The sequence below is a fragment of the Cnephaeus nilssonii genome (assembly GCF_951640355.1).
Source record: "Cnephaeus nilssonii genome assembly, chromosome: 9".
Taxonomy (NCBI): Eukaryota; Metazoa; Chordata; class Mammalia; order Chiroptera; family Vespertilionidae; genus Cnephaeus; species Cnephaeus nilssonii.
The window spans coordinates 69257610-69281715 of NC_137080.1; the positions used below are offsets into that span (position 1 = coordinate 69257610).

The 24106-nt window shown below is 36.4% G+C and overlaps 1 protein-coding gene across 1 annotated transcript in view; it reads left to right on the plus strand.

The window, feature by feature from the left end:
* Positions 1–24106, plus strand: part of EYS (eyes shut homolog) — a gene marked incomplete at its 5' end in the record, with an annotated part of 1363978 nt that overhangs the window by 66600 nt on the left and 1273272 nt on the right. The window contains 3 exon segments of the mRNA XM_079781621.1: positions 4097–4290; positions 5310–5437; positions 22426–22540. Of these exon segments, the coding sequence (XP_079637747.1) occupies positions 4097–4290; positions 5310–5437; positions 22426–22540 (437 nt within the window).

Consider the following 24106-nt stretch of genomic DNA (forward strand, 5'->3'; position numbering starts at 1 on the left):
TCTCATATGTAGAAAAGATAATATAAAAAAGGTAATTGTGTTTCTATATCTGAGCAACAAAATTTCAAAAGTAAAGTTAAAATAATTTCCCTTATAATAGTATCAAATCAACAAAATTCTTAGGTATCAGTTTAATTCATTAAATGCAAAACTTTAACTGACAACTATAAAAGATTAGTGAGAGACATGAAAAAAAATCTAAACAAATGGGGAGATATTGCATATTCATTGATTAGAACTCCATACTATGAATATGGTAATTCTTCCTAATTTTATTTATTGATTCATTGAAATCCCTATCGATATTCCTGCTGGCTTTTGTATAGAAATTCACAAATGCATACAAGACTTTACATGGAACTGCAAAGAAAAAAGGAAAACAGTTAGATGGCTTCCCAACCTCAAATATAATAACAAATTCCATTTATCCAGATAGTGTATTATTGCATATGGATAGGTATATAGGTATAGAGAATAGGTTGGTCAGTTGATTTTCACAATAGTGAAAGAGGAAATTAAATGGATGGAAAAGTATTTTCAAAACATTTTGTTGGGACAATTGTATATCAACATGTAAAGAAATTTATATATATAATTTCAAACATTCACATATATGTGCATAGGAAATAACATATCCTTATCTCATACTATACCAAATTAACTCAAACACATCAGAGATATAAATATAAGAGCTTAAATTATAAAATTTCTAATAAAATATAAAAGAAAATCTTTATGACCATTGTTCGTCAAAGCTTTTTTTGATATACACCAAAAGCATGATAAAGCTATGTGAAAGAAATATTACAAATTGAACTTAATAAAATGAAGTTCATTGGTAATTTGGAATTAAATGAAAACTTTCTATCCAAAAGTCACCAACTGAGAAAATGACTAGAAAAGGCAAGGCAAAGCAAGACAAGGAGAAAATATTTTCAGGTCACATATATCATATGGAATTATATTCAGAATATACAAAGAATACTCACTACTCAATAGTAAATAAATACATAAAGAACACAATTTAAAATAGTCTAACATTTGAACAGACATTTTGTTAAAGAGGATGTACAAATGTATCATGAACATATGAGACGATACTCGGAATTGTTAGTCTTATGGAAATGCATATTGAAACCACAAGGAAGTACTATTTCACACCCACTAGAATTATTATAAAAAAGAAGATAGACAATATCAAATGTTAGCAAAAATGTAGAGAAATAGGATATTGTATGCATTGCTGGTGTGAATTTAAAATTGCACAGTCACTTTGCAAAATAATCTGGTAATTTCTTAAAATCCTCTCTAATAAAATGGTGATATGCAAATTAACCATCACTCCGCTACACAAGCCACACCCACCAGCCAAGCCACGCCCACCAGCCAATCAGGGTGAGTATGCAAATTAACCCCCATCCAAGATGGCTACAGCCACAGAGAGCAAGGTTTCCCAGGTAACAGAGCAAGCCAAGCTTTCCAATAGCCGTTGCAGGCCTAAGCCTCCACTCAAGCTACAAAGTTTCAATTATAGAAGGTAAACAAATTCAAACAAATGGCAGCAGAATTGAGCTTGAGAGAGCAGGCCAGGGTTGCCGGCGGCAACAGGGGAAGCAAAGCTTTCCGCACACCCTGGCCGGGCTCACCCACTTAAGGCTACAAAGTTTCAATTGTAGAAGGTGAATTAACTGCCACAGAAATGGCTGCAGGAGGCTTGGCTCCAGAGAGAGCAGCAGGAGGCTTGGCTCTGCTCCAGGCTACAAAGTTTCAATTGTAGAAGGAAAATAAATTCCAGATACCAGCCCTCCGCTTGGGTTGTGAGGGGGCGTGGCTGGCCTGCAAACCACCACAGACCCCTCGCTCAGGCCGCCCCACGGGAACCCCACCCTGATCCGGGACATCCTTCAGGGCAAACCAGCTGGCCCCCACCCATGCACCAGGCCTCTATCCTATCTAATAAAAGAGTAATATACAGATTGATCATCACTGCAACACACAATATAGCTGCCCCCATGTGGTCAAAGATCCTGCCCCCATGTGGACACAAGATGGCCACCACAAGATGGCCATCAGGAGAGGGCAGTTGGGAGGCACCCGGCCTGCTAGGGAGGGCAGTTGTGAGGGACCAGGCCTGCAAGGGAGGGCAGTTGAGAGGGACCAGGCTTGCAAGGGAGGGCAGTTGGAGGTGATCAACCCTGCAGGAGAGGGCAGTTAGGGGTGACCAGGCTGGCAGAGGAGGGAAGTTGGGGGCAAACAGGCTGGCAGGGGAGCAGTTAAGCATCAACCAGGCTGGCAGCGGAGTGGTTAGGGGGTGATCAGGCTGGCAGGCAGAAGCGGTTAGGGGCAATCAGGAAGGCAGGCAGGCAAGCAGTTGGGAGCCAGCAGTCCTGGATTGTGAGAGGGATGTCCAACTGACCGTTTAGGCCTGATCCTAGTGGGATCAGGCCTAAACGGTCAGTTGGACATCCCTCCAGGAGTCCCAGATTGGAGAGGGTACAGGCTGGGCTGAGGGACAACCCCCCGCCGTGCACGAATTTTGTGCACCGGGCTTCTAGTGTAATATAAAAATGTACCATACACCTCAGCAATTCTAGCACTAGGAATCTGTCCAAGAGATATAAAATATATATCCACACACATATTTGTGTGTGAATTCATTACTTATAAAAGTTAGTTGATAAAAAGTAAATCTTAAAGTTCTCATCACAAGAAAAACATTGTAATTATGCATGATAATGAATGTTAACTGAACTTATTCTCATTTCTTAATATTTACATCATTAAGTTGTATACCTGAAACTCATATAATATTAAATGTCAGTTATTCTATATAATAAAGAGGTAATATGCAAATTGACCATCACTCCAACACACAAGATGGCCACCCCCATGTGGACACAAGATGGACGCCCCCATGTGGACACAAGATGGCCACCACAAGATGGCCAGCAGGGGAAGGGCAGTTGGGAGGGACCAGGCCTGCAAGGGATGGCAGTTAGGGCAATCCAGCCTGCAGGGGAGGGTAGTTAGGGGTGACTGGGCCAGCAGGGGAGGGCAGTTGGGGGGGACCAGGCCTGCAGGAGAGGGCAGTTAGGGGTGACCGGGCCAGCAGGGGCAGGCAGTTGGGGGGGACCAGGCCTGCAGGAGAAGATAGTTGGGGACAACCAGGCCTGCAGGGGAGGACAGTTGGGGGGGACCCAGGCCTGCAGGGGAGGGCAGTTGGGGGGACCAGAACTGCAGGGGAGGGCAGTTGGGGCCAATCAGGCTGGCAGGGGAGCAGTTAGGCATTGATCAGGCTGGCAGGGGAGTGGTTAGGGGGTGATCAGGCTGGCAGGCAGAAGCAGTTAGGGGCAATCAGGCAAGTAGGCAGATGAGCAGTTGGCAGCCAGCAGTCCTGGATTGTGAAAGGGATGTCTGACTGCCCATTTAGGCCCCATCCCACTGGATAGGGCCTAAACGGGCTGTCAGACATCCCTCAAGGGGTCCCCAGATTGGAGAGGATGCAGGCTGGGCTGAGGGACACACACAACCCCCCCCCAACCCCGTGCATGAATTTTGTGCACTGGACCTCTAGTATCTCAATAACAAGTACAAAGTGAAAACAAGCCAAAGTTTCATTAACTGATGAATGGGTAAGCAAACTGTTGAATACAATGTGAATTCTCTTTGGCAGTAAAACCAACAAAGTACTGATACATGAAACAACCTAAAAACTCCTCAAATTTTTTATGATAAGCAAAAGAAGGCAATCACAAAAGACAACACATTGTACCATTCTGTTCATGTAATGCCCAGAAAAAGCAAATCTATAGAGACAGTATGATTAATGGTGTCTAGGACTGGAGTTGGGAACTAAGAGCTCATCTTTGGGTCATGAAAATGTGCTAAAACTGGATAGTGCTGATGGTTGCAGAGTACAATACATTTGCAAAAGTTATTGAATTATTTATTTGAAATTGATTAATAATATGATATATAAATTATACTACTAAATTCTTTGTAAAGAAAAGTTTCCATGAACTGTAGAAACTTTTCCTATAATAAGTTTTGCTACATATCTACATTCATATTTTATTTTTGTGTGTGATCTTTTAAGGTCCATTCTGTGAAGAGTCAGTGGGACATTGGGTTTCTTGGTTTTGTTGGAAAAGGGGGATTTGCCAAAATGAAAGCTCTGCTTACATTTGTGAATGTGCAGAAGGATTTCTCAATCAAGACTGTGAAATTGATGACAAGAAGTGTTCATTAATACCATGTCAGAATGGTAATGACTGCAATGATATTTCAAATGTAAGTGTTACTCTTACATACAAGAGAGTGGTTTTAAAACATTTTTACAGTTATCAAACAATTTCAAAAGTACAAATATTCATAGTTTTCATTTTAAATTTTCAAGATCAAGATACCTACGTTTCTTATTTAATTTTTCCTATTTTAAATGGAAACCCCAATTCCAAAAGCACTATTTAGTTTCACTTTTGCTCTTGCATCAAAATTCTCCCTTGTAAACAATGGAATTTTGTAAACTTTTTATTTTAATTTATTGGTTTTTAAATTATTTGCTTATTTGATATTTTTAAATTATAACTTTTAATTTTAACATTTAAATAAATAATACTAAAAATAATAGTTCTCACAAATCACTCTTATTTTAGTAATATTTGTTTTTGAATTCATATTTAAATATTAAAGGTTTCTTTACTCACATGTGTGGTGGTTATGCGGGCTGTCAACTGGGACCTAAGCTGGAGCCATCAGCCAGAACCTTATCTAAATGCCCTGCATGGCTTGGGCATAGGTTCTAAAATAATTAGATTGACACTGGATGGCTTTTAAATTTGTCTTTGAACGCCCCAGACGCAGTGGTTGGCAAACTCTTTAGTCAACAGAGCCAAATATCAACAGTACAACGATTGAAATGTGTTTTGAGAGCCAAATTTTTTAAACTTAAACTTCTAACGCCACTTCTTCAAAATAGACCTGCCCAGCCCATGGTATTTTGTGGAAGAGCCACACTCAAGGGGCCAAAGAGTGGTTTGCCGACCACTGCTCCAGAGCATCACTTTTTGTATAGTCAGAAATTTCTTACATTTAAGTGGGAGAAATAAAGTCCCCAATTCTCAATTTTAGGAGTGTTGAATTCACATAGGAAGTATGTGAATTGTTTTGACATTTTGGAAAGTAAATCCTCCACATTGTTGTAAAGAAAACTACTACATGCTTATGAGAATAATGTCCACGTTTTAATCATTTCATCATCTTTGAAGTAACTTAAAACTTTAATAAAAATACTTTTTAATGTTTTCAAGGTTACCATATGTATCTGTGCACCAATATTGACAGGCAAGCTTTGTAACAGACTTCAAATACCATGTGACTCATTTCCTTGCAAGAATAATGCGACATATATAAACTATGAGAAAGATTATCATTGCAGGTATAATTCATTTGTTATTTGATTAAATAAAAAATATATGAATTTTAAATAAATGTTCTGTTTTAAACTTTAATTTCATTTAATGGCATATAGTAATTGATTTAAAGTTAAAGTAGCAACTTTTTAATGTGATTTTATGAGTTGTTTAATTATTGTGGTATTGATTTTGAATAAATATTTAAGAAATTCTCAGATATAATTTGGCATACAATTGTAAAACATATATTTTGTTTCATAATGATGATTTTTAGGATAAAAATAATATTTGAAGGTCTAGAAAAAGAGATAAATGTAAGTACCCACAGTATTACTTATGTTATATACATACCATATTAATATTATATTTTGAAAATATAGAGTAACCATCTCTTCCTTCAATTCACAGACCTCAGCTGACAAATTTTAGTTAAGGTCTTTAGGCAAACTCTTTAGGAAACAGTACTTTCTTTAAATAAGAATTGCTAAAAAAATGTGCCCATTTGTAAATGACAAAAGTGACCTAGTTATCTGGGTCTATAATTTTAGCCCATCATAAATAGCTTTATAGATACTTCCTCACACCATTAAGAAGTAAAATTTGTACTCTCCACTCTTGCTTGAGTTTTATGTGACTGCTTAAAGTAAGTTCTGTTAGGCATTACTGAAAGGCAATAAATAGGCTCAAGTTTTAGAATATTCATAAAAGCAGAAAATTAAAATATCTGGTACAGGAAAGACTTAAACTGGAAAAAAGTAACTTAAAACATGTATATGCATCACAGTTGTACAATGGATAGTATTTTCATCAATTTTAAAGGAATCTAAACATAAGGTTTAAAAACATTACATTTTTAAAATGTAACATTTTCAAACGAGAATGAAACTTGATCATTATGCCAAGATATTCAAAGTTCTAACCCATCTAGTCAAATTTGTGTATACATTCAATCTTAAGTCAATTTACCAGTAAACCAATTATTATCCTTAGAAAAATAGTGACTTTTGATTTACAACTTCTAGTTCTTATAGTACTTGTATATATATTATTTTACTTTGAAAAGTTGTCAACTTTTTAAAATATGTCAGAATTATATAAATGTGAGTAAATATGCATTTATAATATTTGTTTTCTTTTTTATTAAATATGATGCTTTTATTGGCCCTTATTAATAGCAATATTCTGGCTGTTTAGAGGCTTTTCTTATTTCTTTATTTTTTTAGAATGATTTTCTTTTAAATTTCTTCATCTAGGGGAAAACTGGACAACCAAAAACAAGATATTGGATAATGAAATATATAAAGACTAGAGGCCCAGTGCATGAAATTTGTGCATGAGTAGGGTTCCTAGGGCCTGGCCAGTGAACAGGGCCATTCTGTGGGGCAACTGGTAGGGCAATCAGGGGGCCCTGCTGGCACCCTCCTTGGCCACCCTGGTGCTGTCCGCTGGGAGGCCCTGCCCCCCGCCACCGCCACCAGTTGCCTTCCTCTGTGCGGGCGACCAGCGGGGCGATCAGGGCCCTTGCTGGCACTTGCCTTGGCTGGTCTGATGCTGCTGGTCTGGGGGCAGCTCCTGCATTCCACCAGTCATTCGGATGTTTAGTCGATTTGTATATTAGGCTTTTATTATATAAGACTAGAAGCCCAGTGAACAAAATTCATGCCTGGTGGTGGAGGTTCCCTCAGCCCAGCCTCACTCTCTCCAATCTGGGACCCCTCGGGGGATGTCCGAGTGGGCCTAAACCGGCAGTCGGACATCTCTCTCACAATCCTGGACCGCTGGCGTCTAATCGCTCACCTGCCTGCCTGTCTGGTCACCCCTAACTGCCCCCCTGATGGCCTGATTGCCCCCCGTGCTGGCCTGGTTGTCCCTAACTGCCCCTCCGCTGCTGGCCAGCTCATCCCCTACTGCTCCCTCCCTGCTGGCCTGGTCGCTCCTAACTGCCCCCCCCCGGCCTGGTCACCCCTTACTGTCCCCCCTGCCAGCCTGGTCACCCCAATCGCCCCCCTCTGCAAACCTGTTTGCCCCTAACTGCCCCTCACTGCCGGCCTGGTCGCCCCCAACTGCCCCCCGGCCAGCCTGGTCTCCCCACACAGCCTGCTTGTTCAGTCCTTTGGTTGTCCCTCACTAACCCCCCTGCTGGCCTGGTCGTAGGCAGCCATCTTGTGAGGGTGTGAAGGTGTGAGGATGTGAGGGTTAATTTGCATATTACCACTTTATTATATAGGATTATGTCTTAAATCAGAAATTTTGTGATACACAGGTTTTGCTTCTAAATATTTTATTTTCTCCACCCAAATTCTAACATATTTCATGGTAAAATAATGTTCTATTTTTCTAAAGTCAGTTTCCAGTTTCCACATTTCATTAGTATGTATGATGTCTCACTATATTAGCCATGGGTAGAGTTAAGGTTTTCAATTTCTATCACAAGCAATCCTAATTAAGCATGCATTATGACTTTGAAAGAGAACATTGTACAACAGAATTCACATAGGTCAACATATTTCTTTTCAACATAGAATAAGTTGCATTTTCACGTTAATTTTGAAAAATGCTTTTAAAAATAGGAGTCACACATTTAAGTGAAGAATTTGTTAATTAATGAAAGGTGTCTACTTGGTCACTCAATAATTTCCAACTAACAGGACACCTTGATTTCTTTGAGTTACTTACCTCAAAAGCTGAGTGGCTATATTTTTCTTTCCTTGAAATTCAAAGCCCTATTTATAAGGGTAACTTTCCCTTTTGAATAAATTATTCTAAAATTTAACAAACCAAGATGTTGTTCAATTTTAAATATAGTTTTATAATTTCATATTTTTGTTGTAAACTATATACTATTGAAAATATCTAGGATGTTAATGAATTTCCTCATCAAGACTATTTTTTACTATTCATATAATTTTTTTATTTTTCTGGGACTATTACAGGTGACAGAAGTCATCCTCAGATCTGGTCCCCTAAATGCCTCATTTTGAGAACATATGCTCACATTAGTACAACTTTTCTCTCATTAGTCCTGAACCTATTAATTTTCTTTTAAGTAATCCTATATAATAAAAGCCTAATATGCGAATCGACTGAACGGCAGAACGACCGGTCACTATGATGCATACTTACCACCAGGTGGCAGATGCTAAACACAGGTGCTGCCCCCAGGGTCAGTGTGCTCCCACAGGGGGAGCGCCGCTCAGCCAGAAGCCGGGCTCATGGCTGGTGAGCACAGCGGTGGTGGCGGGAGCCTCTTCCCCTCCCCCACAGCAGTACTAAGGAGCAGTAAGCAGGTGGGCAGTAAGGAGAGAGGGGTCCCTGACTGGGGGAGGGCGCAGGCTGGGCTGAGGGATACCCCATCCCCGAGTGCATGAATTTCATGCACCAGAACTCTAGTAAATAATAAAACATTTTGATAGAAGTTAGTACAGACCTACATACATAAAGGTTGAATTAATATCATGCAATCTCTAAGTGTTCAAGGGCATAGCTTATCAAATGAATTTTAGTCCCATAATTCTCTGTACAATTTCTAACATTTCTTAATATACAGTACTCTTCTACTGTGCCTTCAGGATCATTTTGTCAGCAGCCAATTCTCTAATACCACAATTTCTTTTGTATGCCTTCCTTTCTATCCATAACCCGTATACACCTGCCGAGAAAGTGTAGATAGCTTCTTTGCCCTTGTTACCATATCCCAACCATTTTTCTTCCCCCTCCTATTCTTGAAGGAGAAGCCTATTCATTTTTAGCAAATGACATCAGCTATTCATTCTCTCTCTCTAATTCTGTTTCTTCCTTCCAATGCTCCTTTTCAAAGCATCTCTTCTCTCAATTCCTGTCTCCCCCCCTCCTTAAAGGTTTTAGCATATGTCCTTTTCTCTACCATTATTGTCATCTTCCTAATGATTTTTATATCCATCTTGGAAATCTACCCATCTTGGTTGTGTAAATTCTTTGACAATTATTTTACAACTAGAGGCCCGAAGCATGAAGATTTGTGCAAGAATGGGCTTTCCTTCCCTTGCCTGCCTGCACCGCCTTTGTTCTGGCTGGAGTCGCCTTTTTGCTCCACCCCAGAGCCGCCTTTCCACCTTCCCACGTTGCTCAGAGGCCCTGAGTCTCTGGGGCAGTGCAGAACACCTGCATCGTTGCCATAGCAACAATTCAAGCGTCCCGCCCCACACCCCGGCCACTTGGCGCGTGTATATGCAAATTAACCTGCCATCTTTATTGGGTTAATTTGCACACTCACTCCTGATTGGCTGGTGGGTGATGCGAAGGTACGGTCAATTTGCATCTTACTCTTTTATTAATGTAGATTAGTTTTTCCTCCTCCCCCTGTTCTTGGTTCATTTCTCATGGTGATATAATTTATCATGACCTATAATTGCACATCCCCAACCTCTTGTTTTATATATTTCACTCTCTAATCAACACTGCATGCATTTCAAGCTCACTCACTCATATACTCTATCCACAAAATTATCTACACTAATAAAAGAGAAATATGCAAATTGACCATACCTCCACAACACCACCAGCCAATCAGGAGTGACTATGTAAATTAACCCAACAAATATGGCAGGTTAATTTGTGTATGCAGGCACGGATCATAGACTGAAGGCTCTGACCTGAGCGAAAACTGACGATGACTGAAGACTGAAGACTGAAGCGGTTTGGCTTCTCCACTGCGGCCAGAGCAAAGGCCTGGGTCCTGGGTGCCGGAGGAAAACTGGTGTTGGCAGCCAGGGGAAGGATGGCCTACTGCACAAATCTTCATGCAACAGGCCTCTTGTGTAATATGTTTCTATAAACAATAGTACCTCTAATTATTTGACTGCACTTGCTCTCTTCTATCCCTTAACCTTGGCAGGTCCTTATTTTCTTTTTACAAAGCATACCTGCATATTCACTCTCAAACTCCTTATCTCTCTTTCTATGTCCTATTTACCTGAAAACACCAAACGTGCTTATTATTGCATCCCACCAGGTAAGCCTGTGTCTATTTCCATGCATATCTGATGTGGCATCTTAAACTTAAAAATATTCCAAAGTAATGGTTGACCTGCACCTGCTTTTCTGTCAGTGTTCTTTAGACTTATCTTTGATTTTTTGTATCTCTCTGTCAATCTACTTCTTGTCCATCAGCAATCCTTCAAGCTATCTCATAAGTATATATCATGATTGTAAACACTTTCATCATCATGAAGTTAACACTCTTTTCAAGCCAACAAAATTCTTCATTGGAACAGTTGAGTAGTCCTCCATTTGACCTACTTGCTTTGACTCATCATGCAAGTATATGTAGAATAGTGAATGAAATTCAGATCGTTGAGAAAGCTAATATTTGGATAGTGAGTTAAGTGACATGGTGGACCATGCAGCTTTCTAGGGGAACAATGTCTATGGCAGAGGGAGCGCCAAATGCAAAATCCCTGTCCTATTGGGGCCATTCTAATGAGACTGGTCTGAAGAAAGCAAGGGGAGGGAGTGAGAACAAAGAAGAAACCAAAATTCAGGGCAGTTACAGATCACACATACCATTTTAATGTCTTTGATCTTCACTTTAAGTAAAATAGGAAGTACTGCAGGGTTTCTGGCAAATGAGTGATATTATCCTATATTTTAAATGGTGCTTTGGTTGTTGTGTTGAAAACTGTAGAGATGCACAGTCAATGTAAAGAGACCAGTTAGAAACTAATGTAGTAGTCTAGACAGGAGAAGATAGAGATGAAACAAGATGGGAGAGAAGACCTGGTAAAAAGTGGTTGAATTATGGATATATTTTTAAGATGTAATCAATAGAATGACCCAGTATAAGGGAATTTTTATAAGGATATATTATGTGGGATAAAGGGGAAAAAAGGTATAGACATATATACTATAGTTTTGGCCAGAGCAACTAAAAGACAGATTTGTCATCTTCTTATATAGTAAGAGCTACAGATAAAGCACATTTAAGATGGTTTGGCCCTTATCTCTTTCCCACACAAAAGAGTGTATATGTTTTTAAATCATGCTAATTCCCCCTCTACTATCATTCAATGGGGTTGCTCTTAAAACATTTAAATTAATTTAAAATTCTTATAAGTCTAGCCATATTTTGCTCCTCCATATCTTCTCACTGTAATTTCCTACTGTGTTCTCTTTGATTATTCAATTTCTGCCAGAAACCATAATAATTTGATATGCATTTCTCTCAGGCTTTTGTTCAGATAAATATCTAAAAAAGACTTTCCTGTCAATCTTGACAAACATTTCTAAAATCTTTCCTCTCAGTTACTCTCTCCATTTTTACCTGATTTTATTTTTATAGCACTTATCACTATCTGTTATTATATTTATATGCCTTTAAAATTTTCTCCCTGCCCCATAGTCTAGTATACATTAAAATACATAATTTTCTATTTTAATATTTTCATTTTGGCTCTTTATATTCAGAGGTTGAAGTATATCATGCTAATATCACTGCAAAAATGCAGATCTTTTTGTCTATTAATTTAAACCTTATTTTAAGGTTTAAAGTACTATGAAATGAGTCATTGATGTCGTGGGATCTGATAGTCACTCAGTTGCCCAGCTTATGCAAAAAAGGTAAATTGAAGAAATGAGTAGTCTTTAAGTCTAGCTTTACCTCTTTGCACACAATATGCCACAATTGCCTAATCCTCACAGCTTCCAACTACATGGTAACATTTAGTTTGTCTATGTCCATACAAGTCACAGTAAGTAAGCATATATTTGGCATTACAAAGCTTCTGTTGCAAGGATCGTTATTTACCTTAAAGTTTATTTTTTTTTCCCACAAGAAGTGAAATATGTATATGAAAGTATTGAAACTGATACAGGTGATTGCATTAGAATCCCCATCTATATGCAATAAAGCAACAACAACAACAACAACAACAAAACAGAAAAAGACAAAAGCGCACCACAATGCTTTCATTAAAATAAAACTTATAACTCAGTCATAATGGTTCAAGCCCTGAAAAAAAAAGGTACCAAAACCCCCCTCAAACTCTTCAAACAAATGATGGGAGTATTTCAAGATAACAGAGTCAGAGAAGCTGTCTGGAGTTACTTTGTAAGGATCTCCTTTTCATTCCCTAGAGTAGTACAGAGTTTAAAAGAGCTATTTCAGCAGCTGGAAAACTTTAAGCAAGAATATACTCCCTATCCAAAAATGGACCCTGTTGACATCCTGTCTTTGAAGCTAGTTCTTTTTAAAAAATAAAATATATTTAATTTTCAGTTCCCACTTTCTTCTGTTTTATAGGGTGGTTACTTCATTATTTTAATACATTACTTCAGTCATTTTCTATTACTCATTTATGTTATAATATTGCACATTTAATTTTTAATGTTATGGCTTCTTTGATATTTTGAAAAATATTTTAAAATTATATTTAAAATATACTATATATTTAGTTTGACTGATTTTTATTTTATTTTGTGACTTCTCTATACTTCAGAAATAAAAATAATCCAGCATTTATGTATTGCAAGACCTACTCTGTTTACCAAAATGCTGATAAAACTTTGCTCTGGTATTGCTGTCATTACTCTGCTTCACTGCAGTGTCCCCAACAGAGCCTGATGCTTCTCATTAAAATCAGTGGTATTTATTCCATAAGTAAGTGAACAAAATTTTTGATACTCTGTCTAAAAAAATAGAGTTAAGTCAACTGTTAAAAAAATATTGGCCTAATTGAAATAATCCAACCTAATAATAGAGAGGAATTTAAGGCAGTTATGGGAAATATCTTCAGTGGGGGTTAGGGGGAGGTGGGCAGGAGAGGATGTGTGTTTTTTCCTCGCTTTTCCACTAACTTATATAAAATTTCCATTATCTTTGTTTTCTTCCCTTATGTATACCTTTTTAGTTTTTCTCTACTTTTCTATATGTAATCTCCTTTTTACCATTAAAAATGACATCTTAAACATTTTCATCACTATTATTTAGGTTCCTCTTACCCTCCAGTCTCACCAAAATATTCCTTCTTTCCTAATACTTCCATGCTTACTATGAAAAATAAAATATATAGATGAGTTGTTTTTTTCTTTTTTTGCAAAAATATAACTATACTTTGGGTATTAAAAAACATGGTGAACTAAAAGGTATTTTTAAATGTTTTTTTATTGAGTTTTAGAGAGAGGAAAGGAGAGGGAGAGAGAGATAGAAACATTGATGAGAGATGAGAGAGGCATCGATATCAATTGGCTGCCTCCTGCATGCCCCAGCTGTGGATCTAGCCTGCAACTCTGGGCATGTGCCCTGACAGAAAAATCAAACTGGTGATCTTCTGGTGCATAAGTCATCACTCAACCACTAAGCCACACTGGCTGGGCTAAGAGGCACCCCGCACCCCATTCCTGTATTTCAAATTGCTGATTACTTTGACAAAAAAGGCTGCTGGACATCTTGGGAAGAGAAAATGAGTGAGGTTTCAGCTCTCTGACTACCTCAACAAAAACAATTTCTGCAGATTTTTCATGTTGTGTAAATTAATATAAGGAACATCAGTACAATACCTAGAAAATAGTGCATAATTAATCAGCATAAATACTTTAAATATTTGAGGGTAAGTCAAAATCAGCCCCTTAGTATTTTTGTATCCTTTGCCAGAAAGAATCAACTAAGTTCTGAATTGAAGAACTAAAGCCTCTCAGCGGCAGGAAGTAGGCGAACTGTCAGAGATATCTTGGAGGAGAGAGGCCAGGTCATTGACTCTGAAGAGAGAACTGGTAGCTTCAACTTTCTTAGCCCAATTGGCCTCTATTTGCTGAAGGATGCACCACTTAGGACACTGTAGCAACAGACCTGAGACCTTTGAGTTAACAAAGAAAACTATCTCATGCAAGAGAGACCAGCAAATTAAATGAAGAAAATTAATTAAAATAAAACAAATACAACTTGTGGGTATTTGAGTCCCTGGAAGAGAGCGAGGGCAACTAAATTAGATTACTACAATCAAAATAAGTAAGGAGATTCATGAGAGCACATGCATATATCTACACACCAAGACTGCAGCTAGAAAATATACTTTTTAATTAAATAATTTAGTTGAAAAATTTAAAGGGAAATGCTGTCCCAAATTATAGAAATTTAGGCTATTTCCATAAAAGAAAAGTGTTTTAAAGTAATGGAAAAAATAAAGAAATGAGGATCTGCTTTTATCTTCATGTACATACATGATTCTCCCAGCAAACTCTTGTGGTCTTATGCAATAGTAATTTGACCATAAAGCTGCCCCTGCCAAACTTGGGAAAAGTAGCCACTACTTATCCACTTTAACTTGACCTCTCCCACTAAAAGATGAACCTCATGAGGGAAAGGAATTTGTTCACCGAAATATGTACCATGCCTAGAAAAATAACTACATAGTTGGAGCTCAGGAATTATTTGTTTTGGACTTAATGGATGAATTAGTTAATGAATCATGATGAAGAAAGTTGAGTATCTTGGAATATAGATCAAGGGAATGTAACATGTGAATGATAGCAGCTCTAGGAGTAACAAGAATATATGGAGGAAAAGCAATCATTAATCAAGTTGTAGAATATTTCTCTGAGTTGGAGAAAGTACTGAGTCTGCATATTAAAAAGGTTCTCTAGCCGAGCTAGATTGATGGATAGAGAAATACCTATCAAGCTGCAAGGCAGAAAAGACAATTTACTTACAAAGAAAAAATAATCAGAGTGGCACCACATTGTTTATTTGTAATACAGGTAGCTGCAAGACAGTGAAATAGCTGCAGAAACAGTGGAAAATATCTATGAGCTACTGAGAGAAAATACTGCCTTCCCCAAATATTTTACCTGACTGCTGTATATTGGTTGTTGAGAGCAATATTTATGTATATGCTAAGATTCAGAAAAACTATCATTAAGGTCATGTATATGAAGAAAATAAGTATTCTTTCTAAATATAAAATGGACTAGAATAGGGAAAATGTGTGTGCATGTGCACACATGCATGTACATACATGCACATGTACTCACAAAGGTAAATCTAAATTGACAATGATATAATATCTGGATATTAAAAAAGAGCCCCTAACAGAAATTGGATATCCAGTGAAGGAGACTGTGTTTAGGATCTAGAACTAAAATAAGTTATTTAAGCAATACCTTGTAGTGAGGAGGGAAAAAAACACATAGATATCAAAATTATGTATCCACATTGTGAAATAATTAAAAATTTGTTTGCAAAAAATAGTAAAGAATGTGATTGATTATATATCAGGGAAAGAGAAGGTTACTATTAATGGAATGAAAATATTTGGTATCCTTTCTTAATTACGAAGAGGAAAATTGCAATAAATAACTTAAACTAGGGGAAAAGAAACACTGTAAATAATTAAATATGAGAACATATTAATTATATGAAGAAAGTTACCAAATACTACATACACTGTAGTTTCCTTCCTGTTAATAAATGTCAACAAGATTTTCATCACGTCTTATTCATTCTGCCTCCTGAATGTCTCCTCTATTTTTTCTTCTCCATACTGCTATAGAATACATCTCATTTCTCCCTTATTGCTATCATAGTCCCTTCATTAGTCTCCAAAATACAGTCTTTTAAAAATTTACACCCATTTTAATGCTAGGCTACTTATAAATAAATCTAGGCATGCTAGTTCAAATTTCATTTTTTTAAACTTCTTTCATCACACTTCAGGATCAATTCCAAATGGAATCCAGATAATGCACATGTTTGTATAATACTGAGGATACGGGAGCAGGGGCATATAGTTGTCTGATATAAAGTTAAGCAAAACTGGAATTAAGTATGCCCATGATTTTCACCTGATGTGCCTCAATAGGTACATGGGAATACCACAAAAATTTTTAAAACATTCAGTACCTAACTATTTAGTCTGGGCCACTGACCTCTTTTTCCTTAGATTGTCAAATTAAAAAAAAAAAAAATGACAACAGCCAATACAATAGCCCTCTGGTGTGAATTAATCAAAATTATACCTATTTTTTTTGTCAGATGGGCAAAAGATATGTTTTTTGGTGTGCTGCAGAATTTAGTAATTATTTTATGAGTGCCATGAATGATAAAAGTTGAAAATTACTGAAGTATGAATATGCACGTATAGATTTGAATGGGACATAATAGACCCCTGTTAAAGGCAATTAACTGTAAACATGACTATACACATTCATGCATATAATGGAATATATGTGGAACTGGAAAATGTATGAGGGAAGGTGGAAAGGCAAGAGGGAGAAAGGCAGGGGAATAAAAGAAGGAAGGAAGGAATGGAGGGAGGGAGGGAGGGAGGGAGGGACAGAGGAAGGGAGGGAGGGAGGGAGGGAGGAAAAAAAAGAAAAGAAAAAGAAAGAGGAAAGGATCTGCAAAACCTAAATCTCCAAAAAGGACAATTCGTCTGAAGGATGGGACTGAGTACCATTACCTGAATTCATCTAGTTGAGCACCTGATTGTAAAGAACTACATGTGAACCCAAAGGACCTAAGTATGTCGCCCTCTGCTGTGGGACTCTTCCCAATGCACAGGTCTCCAAGGTTGCAGAGCAGTTCTCTAGCTACCTTATAGGAGAAGTTTGAGTACCAGAGGTCAGTGAAGTCAGCAAAGCTATGGGCAGTGAAAGGCTGAGAAGAAGCTTGGGCTGACAGTGGAATCGTCACCAATAGGAAAAAGGCATGGTTGGGCTAGAATAAATGTGAAGATGTGAGTAGTAAAATGTGCATAATGTTCTGGGCAGAGTGATAGCTGTCTCAGCAGAGCCGGCATGAAAGTTTAGTGCTGCTGTTCAGTACCTAAGAACTTGAACTAACAAAGTGACCAGTGTAAGAAGTAGAAGCTCCAGCAACACTATGGGTTTGGGAGATCCCACATATACTAATACTAGGAGTTGGCAGATAAGTGAAGGGACAGCAGTTTTAAAGGTAAGCAGAAGAGCCTTAACTTCACTTTGAATTCTGATCCAAATGTTAACCTGACAAGCTGACACTTCTCTTTCTCTCCTCCCTCCTTCTGAACTTTAGTTATACTAATTTAAGTTCATCATAGTCTTTAGTTTAATAACATGTTATCGTTGATTCATATAGGCCTCTCTCATTTTTTAAACTTCCTTTGTTAGTTTATTTTTTTTAAATTCCCATTCCCCATTTCCCATCTCCTGGATTTTACTCCTAGGTTTTAGCTACTTGGTGAATTTTGGTATATCTTACAAACTCTTTTCTCAGCTCTTTATTTGTCTTTCCTGCAACTCTCATCATTTGTTTTGAGCTCTAGTCATGTAAAACTGCTTGCAGTTGCCTGAAAACATCAAGTTTCACTTATTTCAATAGCATAGCATAAAATCCACACTCTATGTAGGAAAAAAAACACTAAACTAGTTATATAAAGTAAATTCTTAAATATACAATGAGAATAAAATTGATGAATATGGTCCCTTTTGATGTAAAGAAGGATGAACTGTTTAGACAGGAATTAGTTTCTTGTTTATAGTGTCCTTGGATTCTTGGTAGTATGGGTGGGTGGTAGTAGACTAGAATTTGGTACCTTCTTATATGAGAAAATGTCTCCTTTCTGTAGATAATTCATTTGTAATACCATGGGATAAATACGGATCTATAGCTATCACATCTGATTATTTGTTCAAGAAAAATTCCCAGAAGCAGAATTTTGAATCAATGGACATATTATTCTTATTTTCAAATATGAGTTTGGCTGTAACTATTTTTATTGTAAGATTTTAGGCTTTTGCACCAAAATTCTGATGATTTTTTACAATTAATATGTAAGTAACATAAATTTTCTTAGGATCAGTACTTATAAAGCATGGAAATCTTTTCTTTTATATAAATTTGAATTCTTCATGCATATAAATAAATAAGCCAAGCATCATTTAGATTTAGTTTCCACCAAATATTTTTATTCATCTGTTCTCATTTTTATTCAATTTTGGCAATTTAAATTTTGACATAAACTTTTTAGCATATTCACACAGAAGAATATCCAGTGTTATCAGCTTCTATTTTTTCATTCCCAGTTGCATTTTTATTTTTGTATATCTATTTTCTTACTTGATTTCTTAATTACACATTCCAGAAGAATATCTACCTCATGATCTTTATGTAAATGACTGGCCTTAGTAATTATGTCACTATTCTCTAAATGTGTATTGTAGTCAATATAATTTTGCACTAAGTGTTAATTTAAAATAAACATATTGGATACTGTACATGTCCTGGAAAAGAAAACATTTAAAAAATAATTTCTATTTAATATTTACATCTATTATAATGTCATAGCTAATGTTTTAGGCTAAACTAGTTTAATTTATTAAGTTTGAAATATGAATTAAAGAAGAGTAGAAAAACTAAATAAAATAAAGGTGTGAGATATTTTAAATTGCCAAAATTTAGTTATAGAAGTTATTGGGCTCTGACATTTGTACTGACAAGCTCTTATAAGATATATCTTTGCCCTTATTTATCTTTTAAAATAGTCTGATTTATTATTTTGAATGTTTGTTTTTACATTTTCTTTTCCAATTTCTGCTATATTTCTCAAATATAAATTGTATACTACTTTTTTTGATGTTATGGAGGGTGGTAAGGTGATAATTCTAAATTTATGTTTATATTTAAAATACATACATATATATTTTTTCAAGCTTTGAATATATTTTTTAAATTCTTTATTGTTTAAAGTATTACATATAGTATTGCATATGTCTCCTTTTCCCTCCATTGACCCTTTCAGGCCACCCCCACACTCCAGCACATGCACTTACCCCCTAGTGTGTGTATCCATTGCTTATGCTTATAAAATATATCTTTAATTTACTTTTACTTAAAATATTCCTTTCTTAACTGATTTGGCTCCACTTAAATTTTTGTTAGCCACTAAGTCAGCTTTCTTTTTTAGGTATGATTTCACCATATTATCTCTACACTGTATTTTATAAAAATCATATCTATTTAACTTATTGGGTCAAAATGTTTATCCTATTTGAAATTTCTCTCTTTCTCTAGATATTTTTCCCACATTAAAGTATCTTCTTTACTTCTGTAAGTGAAAACTGTAGTTCTTTTGTAATTGAACTTCTCAGAGGGTCCATGCTGTTATAGAGTTTGTTTTCCCCTCCATTGTTTTTGTTTTCTCTGGTTTAAATTTTTCATTGGCAAGAAATCTTTTTAAGCCTTCTCTTTCCCTGACTGCAGGCTGAGTTGATAGGATGTCGTTTTCCTTGTGGATAAGTTTCAGGAGCTCCTGCTAGATTTTAAGCCATGAGTAGAAATGAGGTCTGGAGGTTTGATAGCCTGTGACTCAACAGGAAGATTTTCTAATTATGTTTTCCTCTGCCTTTGGGGTACACCTTCCTGGGCCAAGTGTCACCGATGCTGTTTTGGGGCTTCCTTCTTAGTATGTAGTGAAAGTGCTAACACATTGGCCCAATTTTTCATGATCAATAAACCCTGCTATGTTTAGAAACATCTTTCTCAGAGTTGCTGCTGCCTAATCTCATCCAGCAACCTATAGATCTGATCTCATTAATGACGGGGGGCAGATCTTTATTTCATTCATAGCCCTGACTCTCCCTTCTCTTTCTAAACCATACTCCAGAATAACATAAATCCAAGTTCCACAGATGACCTTAGCTAGTCTTGGCCAATTTAATTCATTCCCACTCATAAGGAACTCACCAAAGTTTGATATTCTAGAGTGTCCTTCTTCCTGCCAGCCTTACCTCAAGTAGGAAAGGGTAGAAATGACACTTTTCCTGATGAAGTGGTGTTTGGAATGATTTCTGGATCACTGGTGAGGTCCTCAGAATGAGAGAAGTTAGGTAAACATATCTTAACAGGTGTCATCAATGGAGTAGCAGAGTACAATAAACTAAAACTAGACTGTACTTAATTTTAATAACAGCTCTAAAACTAGTGATATGACCAAAGCAATACTAAGAAATTCTGAGTATGTTTCTTCATTTATAATATAGAGGTAGTAATATATCTCACATAGGGTTCATAAGCATTGAATGAAAAAATAATAGAATTATGTAAAAGTAATTAGTTTAGTGGCAGCACACTGTAGATCCTGAAAAAAAACGGATAGTTATTATTGATATAAATGAAGAAATGATTCAATTATATAAGATGAAATTTCAAAGGTGTGCCTTACTAGTAAACTGTAGGAAAGGGAATTTATAAAAATGTTTTACTGAGGCTATTTCAGTTGGACTGTGTTAACAAGGCTGATGGTTTCTTCTTTTATGAATTATCCTTTGTTCTTATAAGAAATTTAAAGTAATGAATATATGGTACAATTCATTTCATTATTAAGTAAGTCAGCTTATAACAACATAGTCTTAAAAAGTATAATTTTTGGTCTTAATCCTCTAATGTTTACTTTAGAGAAACCAACTGTCATTTATTTTAGTACCCCATTTGGTTTACTAAATGTGATTTAAAGTACAGGAATATTTTTCAGAAATTAGTGAGAGTGGGGGCAAAGGAAGCCAGAACACACCAGTAAGTGTTTTTTAACACCTTGCTGATTGCAGCTAATGAGCTGAAGTCCAGATTTGTTCCTTGTGTAGGAATGCCTGGGGCAGTCACCTGGGTCCCTGCTGCTTATGGCGAATTTCAGAGACATTTCTCCCACTGGAGCCAATGTTGTGGCTGGACAGGTTCTTTGAGGTTCTTATTATGATTGTGAGATGCACAGCAACCATAAGGGAACTTGAAAATGCAAAGCTTATTACTCATAGGTCCTGAAGGATAAATAGCACCTTCAAGGGCCAGGCAGCAAGGTAGCAGGTAGAGAGAAAGAGAGAGAAATAGAGCACAGACCTGGGATTCTGCCATTATTATGGTTGAGGGTGGTGTGCATAGGGTTTCAAAAGTTTACTTTGTATCAATGATTTTAAAACATAAGAGCAGAATTAGAGAGCGGGAAGAGAAAGCAGAGTCACTCAAGCAGTCTGTTATCTAGGTTATCCAGGGCTTTCTAAAAGGGTAGGGTAGGCCTGGCTACTTACTTTGTGTGGCTAGTAGGTGTCACATAGGCAGCCAATTTGTGTATTTGATCAAAATGAACATCTTTGATATGGGTGCCTCAGAAATCAAAACCTTAACATTAGTCACTTACATTGCAAAAAAAATCCTTTATTGTCATGCACATAAACTCCAAGAGTGCTTTATGTAAAAACTAGAGGCCTGATGCATGAAGATTTGTGCAAGAATTGGCCTTCCTTCCCCTGGCTTCCAGCACCGCCTTCACTCTGGCGGGAGCTGCCTTTCTGTCTTTGATCCAGCCCAGAGCCGCCTTTCCGCCTTCTCCAGCTTCCCAGAGGCCCCGAAGCCACTGGGGCGGTGAGGAATGCCTGTGTCATTGCCCCTGGCCACTCAGCACCTGCGTATGCAAATTAACCTGCCATCTTTGTTGGGTTAATTTTCATATTATCTCCTGATTGGCTGGTGGGTGTCACGAAGGTATGGTCAATTTTTATCTTTCTCTTTTATTAGTGTAGATTAGCCCAAATATGACCATGCTATTATTTTCCAATGTAACTCATTACACTATGTCTAAAATTCATGTGTATCATCAACTTCTGATAGTACGTCATCAGTATCTAATAGCTCTACTAAAGATTAAACATCTCATTTGTCATCTTTTTGTTCACATTTCAATAATGGTCTCTTTTATTCCAACAGTTTTCTATAACCTATATTATATTGTTAATATCTAGTTAGACCAAAATTGATTTACTCTTACATTCTCAAAGGCAATATGAAGACCATCAATAAAAATGTACTTTAATTCTTTTAAACATGTAAATTCTTTCTCCTTTGCGAAGGACACAAGTATGCTCCAACAAAATTAATGAATGAAAATATCATGTAATAATATATGTTGAATGCAATTTAAAAAAAGCATTATTATTTTTGTCAAACTGTTAATAGACTTTAGGGAAAATATTTAATTGGCAACTTTTCTTATTTACACTGATGTATTTACAGTTGCATGCCAAGATTTACTGGAAAAAGCTGTGAGAAAATAATTGACCACTGTAGACTGCTCCGTATCGACTGTCTGAATGAAGGATGGTGTTTCAATATAATTGGAAGATTCAGAGTAAGTAATTTAATACATGGCAAAGTAATTTAGCACATCAAAACACAATAGCTTCAGGCACTTTGTATTTCAAATGCTTTTATCAATCTAAGCCAGATAAATGCATCCTTATATGGGTATTTAAATATATTATATATAGTTTAGTAATAGAGATTTTTAACTTATTAGAATTATGTTGGGAGACCATTGATGTGTTCTAGGTAGTGATTTTATTATGAAATAAGAGTATAACTAGTTGAGTACTGGTGATATACCTCTCTATATAAGACCACCGTTACTAATGTCTTAAACTCTTAAACCAGATGGGAAATAAAATTAGTCTGGTAATTGTTAGGATATAAAAAATAAGTTGTTTTTTTTTGTTGTTGTTGGATAGTGTTTGAAATAATTTTACAAATCTAGTGTGTGTACTACATAGAGGAAGGCATATCCTATAATTCAGCAATTCTATTTTCAGGTATGTCTATTGGAAAAATTATCATGTTTGTACTGAATGAGACATATAGAAGATTTTTTATGCCAAATATTCCCTCTAGTTTACACATATCAATAGTGATAGATGAAGCTAGATTTAAACCTATTCTGTGTGACTCAAGAACACATCCTTTCAAATACTTATACATATCTATTTTCAATATAAAGTATATGCCACCATTTATTTTTCTTAAAAACTTATCTATTGTTTCCCTAATATGAAATTATCTCATTGAAATGTTGCTCTTACTTTGGTTTGAAATTATTTTATGTTATCCTGTTTATGTTTTGGTTTTTGTTTCTTGTTTTGTTTCAGGATGGTCTCTGAGTTTTTATCTCTGACATTATTTTTAACTTTTTCTTCTTCTAACAGCACTTTTCCCTGTGAGATCTTAACTATTCTAGTGCCTCAACAATTATCTATGTGTTATTGACTGTATCCAGTTTGAATTTCTTTTTTAAAGAAATTTGACTGGATTTTTCATCACCTTGCATACTTTTCTTTTTTGTGAACTTACTTTAACTTTACTCACTCCCATTAGATAAAATATTAGCAGGATAAGGATGCTATTAGCTTACTCATTGATTTAAAATTTAGGTGATGATACTGTACATTATTAAATGATTTAACATTGCAATAATTTTTCAAAAAATAGAGTCTGCCCTACCCAGTTGCTCAGTGGTTAGAGCATCAGTCCACGACTGAAGGGTTGCAGGTTTGATTCTGATCATGGACACAGGGCGCATACCTTACAGTTACAGGTTCATCCCCACTCCAATGGGGCGAGTGGAGAGGGGGTAACCAATCAATGTGACTCTTCTCACATCAATGTTTCTTTCTCTCTCTCTCTGTCTTTACCCCTCCTTTCCATTCTCTCTAAAATTCACTGGGAAAAATATCCTCAGATGAGGATTAACAACAACAAAAAGACAGATGTTGTTAATGGCACGTAAAGCAATACTAAATCAAATGTTTATTAAGAGAGTCTCATTTTATATAAAAAGGATACAAATATATTTGAAAGTAAAGTAACAGGAAAGATATATATCACATAACAAGTAACATAAATACCGGCATAGCTTTATTAATAA